Below are 17,359 nucleotides of genomic sequence, written 5' to 3'. Positions count from 1 at the left end.
AAGAATAGAAATTAAAACATCACCCCAAATTAATCACTTTTTGCACTTGAAGTGGAGGGGAGCATGTAAAGGGACCTGCAGAAACTCCTGCAGGGAGGGGAAACACTTTCCTTGGGGTTTGATTTCTGAGTAAAAAGTAGTCAGACGCTTTTAAGTTGCTAAATACAATAGTCTTTCTTGCCTATTTGTTTCCAGTCATCTTTCCTGTCCTCTTGGTGTCATCTGATCTGTTATTACTTCATCCGTTCAGCTCACAATTTCTCTGGGCTTTCCTCCTATATCGCTGGCTGTTTGTCTCCTCCAACGCTGGCACACCTCAGGGCATTGCACTCCTTTTATCTTTATTCCTAGGTGGCATTACCCATTTCTAAGGCTTTTTTTTTTTTTTTTTAAGACAGTCTTGCTCTGTCATCCAGGCTGGAGTGCAGTGGGGCGATCTTAGCTCACTGCAACTTCCGCCTCTGGGGTTTAAGCGCTTCTCCCACCTCAGCCTCCCGAGTTGCTGGGACTATAAGGACACGTCACCATACCCTGCTAATTTTTGTATTTTTAGTAGACATGGGTTTTCACCTATCTCTCTGTTATTGGCTGGGCTGGTCTCTAACTCTTGACCTCAAATGATCCACCTGCCTCCTCAGCCTCCTAAAGTGCTGGGATTACAGGTGTGAGCCAGCACACCTGGCCCATTTCTAAGGCTTTAAATGTTACCTATGTGATATTCACACAGGTTTAAACATACCGTCAGGTCCTCCCTGTCTTTTGAGCTCCAAAATCTTATATCCAACTGCTTTTCTGACAAACCTTCTTGTATGACTCTGAGGCACCTCAAACTTAACGTGCTGCAAAACTGTCTTTCCTCCCAAATATGCCCCTCTTCTAGTCTTCCCCATCTCAGTTCATCATCTCTCCATTTTCCATCCACCCATCTATTCACCCATTCACCCACTCATTCATCCAACCACCCATCCATCCAACCAGCATCTATCCATCCCTTCATCCATCCATTCATGCACCCAAATGCTAAGGCATAATCCTGGAGTCTTCTTTCCCCTTCACTTTCCCTGCTCCCTGCCCAATTCAGTCTGTTCAGATTCAGTTCTATTTCCAAAATAAATCTCTAGTCTGTCAAATTCTCCCCATTTCCATGACTACCACACTATTCTGGTCCAAGCCATCATCACTCTTCACCTAGACTAATGCAGGACCCTTCTAATTGGCCTGTTAGTGACCATGGGTTCTTGGGCTCTCAATGTAAAAGGAATTTACAGAAGTCCAAGAGTTTTTCCAGATAGGGCTTTATCAGAGCTTATGCCCAGGCATAAGGGAGACAGCACGAGAGACAGAATTCTCTGGCAGGCTCTCTGAAGAGAGTCGGGAAAGTAATTTTAGGCTAAACTAGGCAGGAACTTTTTAAAATTACTACAGAAAAAACTACAGTGAGGAATCACTTCATACAGACTATGATGACTATAATAAAAAAGATACATAATAACAAGTGTTGTTGAAGACAGAAAAATTAGAACCCTCATATTTTACTGGTGGGAACATAAAATGGCACAGCCACTTTGGAAAATAATCTGGAAGCTCCTCAAAAATCTAAACCTAGAGTTCTTTATGACTCAGCAATTCTACTGCTTGGTATATATCCAAGGAAAATGAAAACACATTCACACAAAAACTTATACATGAGTGTTCATAGCAGAACTCTTATAATAGACAAAAGTAGAAATAAACCAAATGTTCATCAAAAGATGGATAAATAAAATGTCATATATCAATACAATAGAATATTATTCCATGATAAAAAGGAATGAAGGACTGATACATACCAAAATATGGATAAACTTGGAATCATACTAAGTGAAAGAAGCTAGTTACAAGGGACGATATATCATATTATTTTGTTTATGTGAAATATGTAGAATAGTCAACTCTACAGAGACAGAAAATAGATTTGTGGTTAGAGGCAGCTGAGGATTGATGGCTAAGGGGAACAGGTTTTTTTGGCAGGGCAGTGAGATGAAAATGTTCTAAAATTGTTTGGTTTTTTTTTTTTTTGAGATGGAGTCTGACTCTGTGGCCCCGGCTGGAGGGCAGTGGCACGATCTCAGCTCGCTGCAGCCTCTGCCTCCCAGGTTCAAGCAATTCTCCTGCCTCAGCCTTCTGAATAGCTGGGATTACAGGCGTGAGCCACTGTGCCCTGCTGAAAATGTTCTAAAATTGATTGTGGTGATGGTTGTACAATTCTGTGAATATACTAAGCCATTAAACTGAATACTTCAAATGAGGAAATTTTATAGAATGGGAATTTTATCCCAATAAAGCTATTAAGAAAAAAAAATAATGCCCTAAGAAAATAAGGGACTTGGTGAAAAAATGACCTAGAGGATTTAGAATCCAGTAATATTGTCAATAAATCCTTCCTAGGAGCCTGGGTGGGAAAAAATAATAATATTGACAATGATATGGGAGGTACAAAATTTGATTTCATGGAGGTAGAGAATAAAATTATACTTATCAGAGACTGGAAAGGGTTGGTGGGAGCCAGGGGTAAGGAATAAATAAAGATTGGTTAATTGCTACAAACATATGATTAGATGGAATTCAGTAATATTCAATAACACTCTAGGATGACTATAGTTAATAATTTATTGTATATTTCAAAATAGCTAGATTTGGAATGTTATGAACACTCAAAAAAATGTTTGAGATTATGGATATTTTAAATACCCTGATTTGATCATTACACATTGTATGCATATATCAAAATATCACAGATACCCCATAAACAGGTACAAATATTATTTATCAATTTTTAAAAGTGCCAAGCACCAAGTTAGGCACTTTTTTTTTTTTGAGACAGGGTTTCATTCCATCAATCAGGCTGGAGTGTAGTGACACAATCACAGCTCACTGCAGCCTTGACTTCCAGTCCCTGGTAATCCTCCCACTCCCGCCTCCTAAGTAGCAAGGACTACAGACATGTGATACCACACTCAGCTGACTATTGTTTTTGTTTTAGGGGGTTTTCTGTAGAGATGGGGTTTCTCCATGTTGCCCAGGTTGGTCTTGAACTCCTGGGCTCAAGTGACCCACCCATCTCAGCCTCCCAAACTGCTGGGATTACAGGTGTCAGCCACCACACCCAGCCAAGTTAGGTACTTTAAATAAAATAGTATTGGTTATTTTCCCCTTCAAGTGTTGCTATCTCCCCATTCTCTCTCTTCTATTCTGCAAATGCAGTCCTATGTTAAACTTGTGTATTATATACTATTACATAAAAATATAAATAGTATTATATTCATTATTTTCCATCTTCTTGTTTCTGAGTTCTTTTGAAAATATTTTTCTTATTTTTTAGTTGTCTCTTCAAATGTATCTAATATAATAAATCATTTATTGATTTTTAGTATCAGATATTGTATTTTTTCAGTTGTAGAATTTTTATTTCTTCTGCCTTCTGGGAGCAAAAAAAAGAATTTTTGTTTGGTTCTTTTTTATAGTTTTCAACTCCTTGCCAAATTTTTAAATATTGATTTTTATTTCATTGAACATAGTAGATGATTTTTTTTCTTTTTTTTTTTTTTTTAACTAGAATGGTGCATCCCAAGATGATATTTTTTTAATTGCTACTGATCAATGTAAAAGAAGACCTGTACAGATGAAAAGATGTACTATGTTCTCAGGGAGTAAGACTTAACATCATGAAGAAAACAATTTTCCCTAAGTTAATCTGAAAATGTAGCATCATCCCAGTGGCAAAATCAACAGGCTTTAAAGTATTTTATTTTGGAATTCAGTACCAACTTTTGAAGTTCTTAGGAAAAATAAACCAGAATAAAGAAGAAAACTTTATAAAAGAAGAGTAATAAGAAGGTTCTGTTTAAACCCAGAAAGTATTAAAATTTATTATGAAGCTAAATAATTAGAACAATGAGATTCTGTTATAGAAAGAGACAAACAAAAGAGGAAAATGAATTTAAATATGTACAGAAACTTAGCATATAATAAAGAAAACATCTCAGATCAGAAGGAAAAAATGAACGATTTAATAAATTGTGCTAGAACAAAGGTAACCATCTGGAAAGAAAAATAAGTTGGATCTATTTTTCACATCATGCACTTAAATTCCAGAAAAGTCAAAGATTTAAATGTAAAAAACTGAAACATAAAATTTCATAAAACCATCACAATCATTAGGTTAACAGATGGTTTCATGGGTATGTACACATGTCCAAACTTATCAAATTTTAGTAAATATGTGCTATTTTGTATATCAATTATGCATCAATAGAGCTGTTTTTAAAAAGATGAAAATTAAATTAAGAAAATCAGGAGCTTCCCTCGACAACCTCAGAGTAAAGAATACATTTGTAACTATGGTTCAATGCTAGAAATCATAAATCCAATCACATTTTTTTAAACCCTTAAGAAAAATCAAGATAAATGAAAAACTGAGAAAATATATTTGCAACATATTTGTACAATGGGCAAATTTGTCTAATCTATGAAGAATTTTAAATCAAGAAGAAAAGAGGCCAGGTACAGTGATTCATGCCTGTAATCCCAGAGCACTTTGGGAGGCCAAGGGGGGCAGATCACTTTGGGCTCAGGAGTTTGAGACCAGCCTGGGTAACATCGCAAAACCCCATCTCAACCAAAAATAAAAAATAAATTAGCTGCACATGGTGTCATGTGCTTTTTGTCACAACTATTTGGGAAGCTGGGGTGGGAGAATCACTTGAGTCTGGGAGGCAGAAGTTGTAGTGAGGCAAGACTGCACCACTGCACTCCAACCTAGGTGACAAGAGTGAGACCCTGTCAAAGGACGGAAGGAAGGAAGGAAGGAAGGAAGGAAGGAAGGAAGGAAGGAGGGAGGGAGGGAGGGAGGGAGGGAGGGAAGGAAGGAAAAGAAAATCAACACCCTAATAGAAAACTGGGCAAAATATAATAAGATAATTAGCAGAAAGGGAAATATAAAACTCATAATGGAGAAATCAGTTTAAATCTGCACTGACCTACCATTTTTTATTTATCAGAATAACAAAAACCCCAATTTAATAAACACTCTGTGGGCAAGCCTGTAAGGAACTAAGAGCCCTCATCTAATGGTGGTAGAGCATTCTGAAAATTCCTATAAAAACTGCAAATGTACATGCCTTTTAATCCAGCTGTTCCACTTCAGGATATCCTTACTCATGTGCACAAGGTAATTTTTTGTAGAACTGCTTATAATAGCAAAAGACTGGAAACAACCCAAATATACACTGCTAGGGAATTGGTTACTCTCTGGGACACCCACATGTTGCAGCTCTGTGAAAAGAAGGAGTACATCCAAGATATATTAATAAAGTACAGAACATTGTTCTGTAGAAAGAAGCTGGGTGCAGTGGCTCACGCCTGTAATCCCAGGACTTTGGGAGGCTGAGGTGGGCAGGTCACGAGGTCAGGGGTTTGAGACCAGTCTGATCAACATAGTGAAACCCCATCTCTACTTAAAAATACAAAAATTAGCTGGGCGTGGTGGCACACACCTGTAATCCCAGCTACTTGGGAGGCTGAGGCAGGAGAATCGCTTGAACCTGGGAGGCAGAAGTTGCAGTGAGCTGAGAGTGTGCCTTTGCACTCCAGCCTGGGTGACAGAGCAAGACTCCATCTCAAAAAAAAGAAAAGAAAAGAAAGAAAGGAAAGAAAGAAAAGAAAGGAAAGGAGAAAAAGAAAAATTAGAATACAGTATATATTCGCTTTTATGTGCAAAAAAAAATCAGTCTCTTTTTTTTTTTTTAAACAGGGTCTCTTTCGGTCACCCAGGCTGGGGTGCAGTGGTACAATCATGGCTCACTGCAACCTCAACTTTCCAGGCTCAAGCGATCCTCCTGCCACAGCCTTCCAAGTAGCTGGGGCTCCAAGTAGCAGGGGCTACAGGTGCACACCATTCCTCATTATACATTTTAGAATGTTAACTATGTACTGAGCACTATGCCTTGCATTGTTAATTGCACACTATTTGATTCAATCTTTGCAACAACCTGGTGAAAGCCATAGTCTACCTTATTCTTGAGAAACTGAGTCTCAAGGAAGGTAAGCACTTGGCTAAAATAACACAAGATAATTATAGAAGAAGCCAGGATTTGATCCGAAGGCTATTTGATCAAATACCCATGTTCTATCCACCACACAAAACTGCCTCTCTAACTCTGCTATTATTGACTCTTAAGATGCCAGATATGTAGGATTGGGGGCTAGTGGAATTCTAATTTTTGGAGGCTGTGCTACATGCTCCCAAACACGTTGCTAAACATCATGTGCAAAAATCCACTTAATCCTGTAAAATATAATTCAAAATGCACAACTATAAAATATTAAAAGTTAGAGCAAGAATTAAAAACAAGTTATATGAGGTAGCATATTACATCTTTTAGAAACACTAAAAGTGAAAATCAAATGTTTATCTCACTAATTATCTGGAAAAGCATACATTATAAAAAGGAGGATGTACTGAACCAAAAAACAAAAGAATAAACTTATAAATTAAAATTTCATTTTACCTTTAATTTCAGGCACCTTGGGTGTCAGACTCCAATAAAACTTCTTAGACTTCTTCCTCAGCCTGATATGAAGAATTGCACATAGAGGCGTTCACTAAACATGTGCTAAGTTAGACAATATAAACAAAGTTTTTAAAAAAACATACAGTGGGAGAAGATATTTACAACTCATACAACCAGCAAAATATTAGTTTAGATTAGTTTCCAGAAAGTATTAAACTTCAATAAATCAGTAAGGAAAACTACCCCCAAAAATGGTCATGAACTGACAATTCACAAAATCAACTTTAATGGATAAAGCAATAAGAGGGAAAAAATATTTGACCTCACTAGTAATAAAAGAAATTTCATACCAATGTGGAATGACAAAAATGTTAAAAGTGTGACAATATCAGGTGTTGGTGAGATGCGGTAAGATGAAAATTATCATTAGTCACTCATTTTACTCTAGAAAACAATTTTACAATATCTAGTAAGGTTGACTACTGTAGACCTAACAATTTCATTGCTAGGTACATGCCTCTGGGAAACTGAGCATATGCTATAAGGAGATAATATACAAGGATGTTCATTACAGCACTATTTACAATAGCAAGAAATTGGAAGTCATACTTCTATACAGAGAAAAATGACAAATTATGATACATTCTTATTTAATTTTATATGCCTAAATGAATGATTTAGATATTCAAGTATAAACATTAATATCTAATATACTGTTTAACTGAAAAAAATCAATATGCAGAATGCTACTTATATAGTATAATTACCTTAATCATGTTTAAGAACCACACAAAACTCTACCATATAGTTCTGAAATCCAGTCAATAATAAAAGCACAAGGTAAAACTGTAGACAGAAACATCTCATGCCTAGGATAGTGGTTGATAATGATCAACCAGAGAGGAAGGGAATAGGTTATGGTAAGAAAACAAAAGACATTAAACTACATCTGTAACATTCTATTTCTTAAAAGAATTAAAGCAAAGAAGGCCAACTTGAGATATATTAAATGTGGTTGGTAGGTACATGGATGTTCCATTATTCTCTGTGATCTTTCTTGAAAACTTCAAAACATAGTAAATGAATGCAATTTAAACAATTCTTTTTTTTTCTTTTCCTTTTTTTTTTTTTTGCTTGCCTACATGCAGAGCAATTTAAACAATTCTTAAGAGTCATGATGAAGACGGTATAAGTCTAGAACAATGAAAAATAGTCATACAGAAACAAATACTCTACTGACTGTTAACTGGCACCCAAAAATGTATAAGAAAATTATTTGCTTATAGAAAAATAAAGAAGACATTTAAAGGCTGGGTACGGTGGCTCATGCCTGTAATCCTAGCACTTTGGGAGGGCAAGGTGGGTGGATCACCTGAGGTCAGTAGTTCAAGAAAAATAAAGAAGACATTTAAATAATCCGTACAATTAAAAATTATAATCCATGTAATTAATCAGTAGTAAGATTGGAATTGTATTCGATAATATTATATATTTATAGATGTGGAAAACATTACCTGTCAACCATGCACATGAGATTAAAACTATCCAAATTAATTAATTAAAACTATCAAATTAAAAACTGAGGAAGCTAGGGCCGGGCATGGTGGCTTATGCCTGAAATCCCAGTACTTTGGGAGGCCAAAGCAGGCAGATCAGTTGAGGTCAGGAGTTTGAGACCAGCCTGTCAACATGGTGAAACTCCATCTCTACTAAAAATACAAAAATCAGCCAGGTGTAGTGGTGCATGCCTGTAGTCCCAGCTACTCAGATGCTGAGGGATGAGAATCGCTTGAACTTGGGAGGTGAGGGGTGCAGTGAGCTGAGATTGCCCAAGTGCACAGCCTGGGTGACAGAGTGATTCTCCATCTAAAACAAAACAAAACAAAACAAAACTGAGGAAGCATTTAATAAAATATAATGAAAAGAATCTCAGAAACAAGGTCAAAATTTTTCCAAAAAGCAAATGGTAGCTTTTTGGGGGTGCAGGGGGGGTTATTTATCTGAAAATAAAGAGCCCCCAGAAATTGTATCCAAATTATGTTCAAAATTTGATTATCATTGAAGTGAAAAATTTTAAAGGAGTGTAAAAATTTAAAAGAGTTTATCAAAAGAATCAAGACTATGTATCTGTATATCTATATATTTGGAAAACAGTTTCAATGAGTCACAAAAACATTGATATCAAAATTTTGATTTGGAACCAGAAGCATATTTCCAATGATAATAGCATATTTTCCATCATAGGTTACACAGAATAATCTGAGAATGAATATGGAGAGCTTACGTCAAACTGAGTCCATGTACATCAGGTTTTCTCAACTAACAGAGGAAGCAAATAACAAACATCATTCAAAACTACAACAGACTAGTTATCTATAATGAAATCCAAGCATGGTAAATATTATTTAATGAAATAACAAATCTATTAGTTAGTCCATTCCCAAGTTGATCTGACATAATGGAAAAGTTATTTATTCAATAGAAGCCAGGTAAATGGAAAATATTTTTTTCTATTTGCTATATAAGCCTGAGTGCTAATGCCTTGGGAACCCATCCATATGGACATTAAGGTTCCTTTGTTTATGATTTTATCTGAAAAGGTTTTTCTTCTGCTCTATTTTATTTTGAGTCAGCTCTCAAAGTCATTCAGGTATTAAAGAATGACTTTATAGATTTTATCAGGAAAAACTTTGTATAGAGTAGTATGGAAAAAATCAGTCACATCAGAACAAAGTATTCATGAATATTTCTATCAATTAATCAATTCCTGTTATGAGCAAGGGTTTCTTCTAATTTTCAATAATATCATAAATGATCATGTTGAAGACATATACTGGTATAGATTTTCATTAACCATATGTTTTGGACAAACATATTTGTAAACAGATCTTTTTATTACAAACAAGTACAGATGCTCTCTGACTTACAATGGGGTTACATCCTGATAAACCCATCCTAAGTAAAAAATATCATAAATGTAAAATGCAATTAATACACTGATAAGCCCATTGTGAAGCCAAACAACATAAATCAAACAACATAAATAAATTGGGGACCATCTGTATAAACTATATCTCATTATATGAGATTCCCCATTTATACCCTTTTCTCTTTAATTTTCTTCTCCAACCACCATAAAGAAATAGAAAAATACAACCCCATCAAAAAGTGGGCAAAGTATACGAACAGATACTTCTCAAAAGAGACATTTATGCAGCCAATAAACATGAAAAAAAGCTTATCATCAGTGGTCATTAGAGAAATGCAAATCAAAACCACATTGAGATACCATCTCACGCCAGTTAGAATGGCAATCATTAAAAAATCAGGAGAAAACAGATGCTGGAGAGGATGCGGAGAAACAGGAAAGCTTTTATATTGTTGTGGGAGTGCAAATTAGTTCAGTCATTGTGGAAGACAGTGTGGCCATTCCTCAAAGATCTAGAAATAGAAAATACCATTTGACCCTGCAATCCCATTACTGGGTATATACCTAAAGGATCATAAATCATTTTATTATAAAGACACATGCACACATATGTTTATTGCAGCACTGTTCACAATAGCAAAGACTTGGAACCAACCCAAATGCCCATCAACGATAGACAGGATAAAGAAAATGTGGCACATATACACCATGGAATACTATGCAGCCATAAAAAAGGATGAGTTCATGTCCTTTGCAGGAACATGGAGAAAGCTAGAAACCATCATTCTCAGCAAAATGACACAAGAACAGAAAACCAAACACACATGTTCTCACTCTTAAGTGGGTGTTGAACAATGAAAACACATGGACACAGGGAGGGGAACATCATACACCAGGGCCCATTGGAGGGTGGGTGACTAGGGGAGGGATAGCAGAGGGGTGGGAGGCTAGGTGAGGGATAGCATTAGGAGAAACACCTAATGTAGATGACAGGATGATGGATGCAGCAAACCACCATGGCACTTGTATACCTATGTAACAAACCTGCACATTCTGCACATATACCCCAGAACTTAAAGTATGATACTACTAATAATACACACACCAAAAAAAATTAACCAGGAGTGGTGTCAGGTGCCTGTAATCCCAGCTACTTGGGAGGCTGAGGGAGAAAAAAAAAAAAAAGAAAGAAATAGAGCAATCCAGTGGCAAAATAAAAGAACTATTCTGGGCCAGGCATGGTGGCTCACGCCTGTAATCCCAGAACTTTGGGAGGCTGAGGTGAGTGGATCACAAGGTCAGGAGCTCAAGACCAGCCTGACCAAGATGATGAAACACCGTCTCTACTAAAAATACAGAAATTAGCCAGGAGAGGTGGTGCAAGCCTGTCATTCTAGCTGCTTGGGAGGCTGAGGCAGGAGAATAGCTTGAACCTGGGCAGCAGAGGCTGCAGTGAGCCAAGATCGCACCACTGCACTCCTCCGGCCTGGGCAACAGTGAGACGTCTCAAAAAAAAAAAAAAACTATTCTGCCATTCATATCACAAAAGATTGATGTTAAGAAAATAATTCCTAGTGAGTTGATTAATTGGACCTAAAAATTAAAAAAAAAAAAAGAAAAAAAATAATTCCTGGTTGGGCACGGTGGCTCATGCCTGTAATCCCAGCACTTTGGGAGGCCAAGGCAGGCAGATCACCTGAGGTCGGGAGTTCAAGATCAGCCTGACCAACATGGAGAAACCCCATCTCCACTAAAAATACAAAATGAGCTGGAGGTGGTGCATGCCTGAAATTCCAGCTACTCAGGAGGCTGAGGCAGGAGAACTTCAACCCGGGAGGTGGAGGTTGCAGTGAGCCAAGATTGTACCACTGCACTCCAGCCTGGGCAACAAGAGTGAAACTCAGTCTCAAAAAAAAAAAAAGAAAAAGAAAAAAGAAAAGGATTCCTAAAAGCCAATGAAAACAAATGATATCACAAGTCCTTTTGTGAAGTAATTAAGACATAAATAACAATAAAGGAAAATTAGTTGAGAAGCACAGTCCCTGCAGATACTACTTCTCTGATGAGGCTTTCTGAAAGCATCACAGATTCAATCTAGAATTTATAATCCTAGAGGTCCAGCGACTATCCAGAGGAAAATGTTAACTCTGAATCAAGTAATTGCGCAGTCAAGAGGCCTAATGTGCTCAATGTCTAGATAGTACATAACAAGAACTATTTTAGGTGCATAGGAAAGAAAATTCGTAACACCATAACACTAAACGGCTTATCTTGCAGAACCCTAGATGAGAAAGGTTGCTTGAGAAGGTGTTTGTTCATATATGTGGAAATAATTAACCAGTGATGTGGTAAACAGATGACTGCTAACTAGAAATCCATCACTATGTAAACAATTGTGTGGATTTCTGAAAACTTTTATTTCGTATACTGTTATTTTTGTCAGTTTTTTAGAGACGCTTTTCCGATATGATGATTTTAATCCTGTTACCCAGGCTGGAGTGCAATGGCGCCATCTCGGCTCACCGCAACCTCCGTCTCCTGGGTTCAGGCAATTCTCCTGCCTCAGCCTCCTGAGTAGCTGGGATTACAGGCACGCACCACCATGCCCAGCTAATTTTTTGTATTTTTAGTAGAGACGGGGTTTCACCATGTTGACCAGGATGGTCTTGATCTCTTGACCTGGTGATCCACCTGCCTTGGCCTCCCAAAGTGCTGGGATTACAGGCTTGAGCCACCGCGCCCGGCCTCAGTTCTTTAAATCCTCTTGTTAGAGCACCATTGAGAATGACTAGAATGCAAACCTTTATATAAGCCCACCTGAAAACGGTATGAAATCAGTGAAGGAAAAAAGAAACCCATTTTAAGTTTTAATTACAAATTCTTATCTAAGTATTGGTTTTACAGAACAGTAAATCAGATGTAAATGATTGAGAAATTTCAAGTTATGTAACAACGACTCTGAAAAAAGTGAGCTTCCTTCATACCTGAGTACCTGATGCTATCACAGACCTATTCCTTTTAGGCACCAATTATTTTCTCCCATCTATGCCAGCTGTTGTTATTAGGCATTAAAATTATTTCTTGCACCAGGTAAAGTCTCAAGCAGAAGAGGAGACTGGAAGTCAAAGATGACATTAAGTTAGCTTTCACAAACTTGTTTCCAACACTGTCCCGAGACTTTTCAGGGTCAGCCTGGTCTGGAAGCAAAACTCTATAGCGGCTGCACTCTGGGGTGAAGACATTGGCCTTTTATGCTCCAGCATCACAAGTCAGGGTACCTGGCTGCTGTACCAGCCCCCTGCTTAACATGACAAACTAATATGCCAAAGTAACCAGAAAGACATTCTCTACTGACTTTCCAGGACTGCAGAAAAAGTCACTTCATGCTACTGAAAATATAGCCTGGCATTTTTAAAACCTAGTTTTCGGATTACTTAAAATATGCCAAATTTAGCGTAAAATTGAAAAAGATCTTTTTCCTCTTCCTTATAGAGTTTTTCAATTTGCCCTAAGCCCTTTTTAAGCACTTCCAATAGCAACCATCAGGCCGACAGACCACAGACCCCTTTATTGCATTAACAAATATACTGGTAATTCCAGTGAGAGACTTAACAAATTCTCAAGAGTACCTCAGGACTTTTAAAGTCACATTTTAAAAAAAGTCATATTATAAAGTGGAGAGTATAAAATATTTTCCTATGTTGGCTCAAATATGCAGTAGGATAACACTTTTTTTTTTTTTGAGACGGAGTTTCACTCTTGTTACCCAGGCTGGAGTGCAATGGCGCCATCTCGGCTCACCGCAACCTCCGCCTCCTGGCTTCAGGCAATTCTCCTGCCTCAGCCTCCTGAGTAGCTAGGATTACAGGCACGCACCACCATGCCCAGCTAATTTTTTGTATTTTTAGTAGAGACAGGGTTCCACCATGTTGACCAGGATGGTCTCAATCTCTTGACCTGGTGATCCACCCGCCTCGGCCTCCCAAAGTGCTGGGATTACAGGCTTGAGCCACCGCGCCCGGCCGGATAACACTTTTAATGTGCTAGTAAGATGTGATAAAAACATAGGTCTACAATGAACATATGTGAAAAAGATATTTAATTGCAAAATAGAAAAGTAGGCCAGAGTACAGTTTTAAGGGTAATTGCTTCTTTATACAGTATAGATAACCTAGAGGGATTTTAGGGTTAAACATTTTCATAAAGCAATAAAACATTGAAAAAGAAAGAAAGAAAAAAGGTTTGAAGTAATGTTTTACCAAAAAAATAATAATAATAACAGTCTGCCAGTGTTTAATATCCATACATTGTGGAATTCAACAATATTGTGATGAGAGCAAGTCATAGCACAGACATTGAGCTTTCAAAGGGAAAAGCAGAAGCTACATTAGACATGTCTATTGCATCACTGTAGTACAAAAGTTCCTGTTCTACATACAAAAGCAATTTTTTTTCCGTAAGAATAATTTCCTGGGGAGAAATAAGTCCATAAAATATTTCAGAAACCCATATGCATTGAGTTTTCCAAAAACATTATCTTAAAATCCAGTGCCTTAAAGTGCTTACATGTGTAAATCATGATGGAAGGCACAGAATACAGTTTCACATCCCCACTATTAAATTTTCGAAAAAGCACAGATTTTGCAGAATTGGCAAATTCAAATTATCTTGCAGGCTGCTCCTTCCAAGAACATTGTCATTCTAATAAAACCAGATGCTAGCTTACTTAGTTTCAATGACCTACACAGTAAAGGGGTGGGTTTTGTTTTTGCTTTTTCCTGGTCACTTTCATCATTTTTGTGGGAGAAATACCTATAAAAGTGATGCATTTTGAAATTATAAAACATGCAGAATATGTACAAACAAAAAGTTTAAAAAATATTTGCTTCATATACATGTAAATCTACTTGGGTATAGCTGAAATTGAACAAATATAAAAATTTTACTTTCTAAAAAATGTTTTCAGAGAATCTGAGACAACTTAAAGCTGTACAAAGATTTCCTGGGAGAAATCTTCTCTTCATATAGAGGTTTATACCTACAGGAGTAATTCCAGCATCAGTCCACCATAATTATTACACAACATTTGGTCTAATCAACAACGATCACCCTTAAAACTGTTCTGTTTCTGAGAAATTAAGGTTTGTACTAAAATCAAAAAGAATTCACAAAAACAGTGGCTTATTGTGGTTTTGGATCTCTTCAACAATTATCAACTCATTTGGAACTGTAAAAAAAAAAACAAAAACTATTTACAGAATTCAGTTTTAAATACATTTCACAACTTCCAAAGTAAAGTTTTATGTTACAAGAATTCAGAGCTCATGGCTTAAGTCCAATTATCAATCTGTAGTCTCTTCTCTTATCCTGTATTCCCATGGCTGTACCTTTGTTGTGTACAGTTCAAGACTGTATTCTTTCTTGACCAAAAGTAAAATCAAACTACAAGTTTGTTTCAATTAAACAGCTTCTTTATTAGTCTGAAGACGAGTCATAGCTTCCAACTTCTGTCTGTAGGCCTCTGCTTCCTGTTCTTTCTTTAGAAGCTGCTGTCGATATTTTTGTGCTTCTCGATTTGCTTCATCCAGCTGTTTCTGAAGAGCTTCTCTCTCCTAATTAAAAGAAAAGGTTTTTTTTTTTAATTTTTGCAAAAATAGATTAACACATATAAGTATGCATCTTTCAAATTAAAAAATAAAACTGTAGTAGCTAACAGCAGCCACCTGTTGAAATTTCCTAGCCATCTTCCCTTTTCAATCAATTCACCAATATTTAAGTCACTAATTTTGTGCTCTACATTATGATATATGAATTAGTTTCTGACCTCAAGGAAATTATTTTTTTATTTAGAAATAAGACTGACAGAAAAACTCCAAACTGGGCACCTGTATCCTTATATGTACTATAAAAACTAGCAAAGAGTTTTTAAGGGTTTTTATACAACCACACCTCTTCGTATTTCCATTTGTGGTGGTCTTACCTAATAGTATAATTACAAATATACTATTAGGTAATAATGATTAAACAATTTTACTGAGCACCCACTGTATGAGTAAACAGGGTGATTTCCAACAATAAGCTTCTAAGACAGATATTCTACCCATGTTACAGATGAGGTCACACAGTAAGAAGTTGAATTTATAGGATTCTAATGTTACCGCTTTTAAAACTATTTTCATTTACAGTAGCAAGTAAGATAATTCACCTTTAAAATAAAGAGTGATGATCAAGATCAGTATTTCCTAAATATACTATTTCATAAACAAATAAAATACTAAATTATCAATAATTAAATTATATATGTACAAAATATGTAATAAATTCCCCAGTAAGTTGAGAGCTGATACACAAATCCAATCCAATGAAAATGGTATTCTTTCTCCTCTTCCTCCTCATTCTGCCCCTATTCAGTTATCACAGGAAAAACACGGAAAAGCATTTCAAAGAACCCATTCCCACATCTCTAAGTAAGCAGGACAAAAGTTCAACCTGCACAGACCAAAGCTCAAGGTCAGTTTCCATTGTCTTAGGAATGAACCAATCTCATCACACATGCACAGGACCTCTTAGTGGGGTAGAGGCCAGGGGTAGGACTATCACAAGAAAGGTAGGTCCACACTGGACAAGACACTTGGCCGGAGGAAACTAACGGTGAGTGGTTGGCAGACTGCTGGGGAAGCATGGTATGTGGTTCTCTTTATTCTGTATATCCACACTGCCTCCTTGACTCTTGCCTGTTTCGAGCACCAAAGGATTCCTCACCTTCACTATTCACATGGTTGGTCTACAAGGAGGAGCATGAATAATCCTCCTGCGTTTCTGTGATTCCACTTCCTGCTCCACAATAGTTTTTCCCATGGGCCCACCAGATATGGGAGTGATTCATTTGGAGACAAGTGGTTTCCAAATCTTCCAATTACACAAAATGTACAAGTAAAAGAAAGGAATATGCCTTACCCCCAATTTAAGCAATGCCCAGGCCCTATCCTGCTGCCTCCCTACACTTCTACTCTTCTCTTATCCTAACACTAGCCAAGATGATAGTGCAGGAACAAGTCAGAAAAGACACCCTAGGATAAGTCCAAGGTAATCAATCAATGTCAGTCCCCTGGCTACAAACTATGCAGGACTTTAAGAACACAAATGAAAGGGGTGAGGGGTGGAACGTTGGATGTTACTTCCCAGGAGCTAGACCCCACCTCTGGCAGGAGTGCCCATAGCCATGCATGTGTTTCAAAACTTTACATGTGGCTGAGCACAGTGACTCACACCTGTAATGTCAGGACTTTGAGAGGCCAAGGCATCGTGGATCACTTAAGCCTAGGAGTTGGAGACAAGCCTGGGCAACATGGCAAAATCTCTACAAAAAAATACAAAATTTAGACGGATGTAGTGGCATGCGTCTGTAGTCCCAGCTACTTGGGAAGCTGAGGCGGGAGGATCATTTGAACTCAGGAGGCTGAGACTGCAGTGAGCAACTCCACTGCACTCCAGCCTGGGTGACAGAGCAAGACTCTGTCTCAAAAAAAATAAACAAACAAACAAAAATGTACATGTATGTGAAAAATAAGATCAATCCTTTGGTAGTCAAAGTTTTGAACATGGGTAAAAATTTACCTTGATTAGCAGGAAATATTGGAAGAAGTTAACTTTAAAGTTAGTATTACCTATTTATTACCATTTAAAGTCAGGAAAGGATTCACAATTGTTGCACAAGATGAAAGCAAACCAAGTGAGGTAGTTTAACAGTGAAAACAGCTTAATTCTATTTTCCATATTGCATATTTTAATTTCAAGAAATACAATTTATCTTGATAAAAATGAAAACATAATACCCTTCTGCCTACTAGGTGAAATAAAAAACTCATTTTCACAGCAT

At 37.0% G+C, this 17,359-nt stretch overlaps 1 protein-coding gene across 7 annotated transcripts in view; it reads right to left on the bottom strand.

The window, feature by feature from the left end:
• Positions 1-13,562: 13,562 nt before the first annotated feature.
• Positions 13,563-17,359, bottom strand: part of GABPB1 (GA binding protein transcription factor subunit beta 1) — a 77,642-nt gene continuing 73,845 nt past the window's right edge. For all 7 annotated transcript variants that reach the window (XM_032297495.1, XM_032297497.1, XM_032297494.1 and 4 more), the window contains one exon: positions 13,563-15,092. In XM_032297495.1, coding sequence (XP_032153386.1) covers positions 14,940-15,092 — 153 coding nt within the window. In that variant the 3' untranslated portion in view covers positions 13,563-14,939. The remainder of the gene's footprint in view (positions 15,093-17,359) is intronic.

Source organism: Sapajus apella, unplaced genomic scaffold, assembly GCF_009761245.1.
Source record: "Sapajus apella isolate SASKATOON/1434 unplaced genomic scaffold, GSC_monkey_1.0 scaffold37, whole genome shotgun sequence".
Lineage (NCBI taxonomy): Eukaryota > Metazoa > Chordata > Mammalia > Primates > Cebidae > Sapajus > Sapajus apella.
This window is presented reverse-complemented; position numbering and strand designations above follow the sequence as displayed.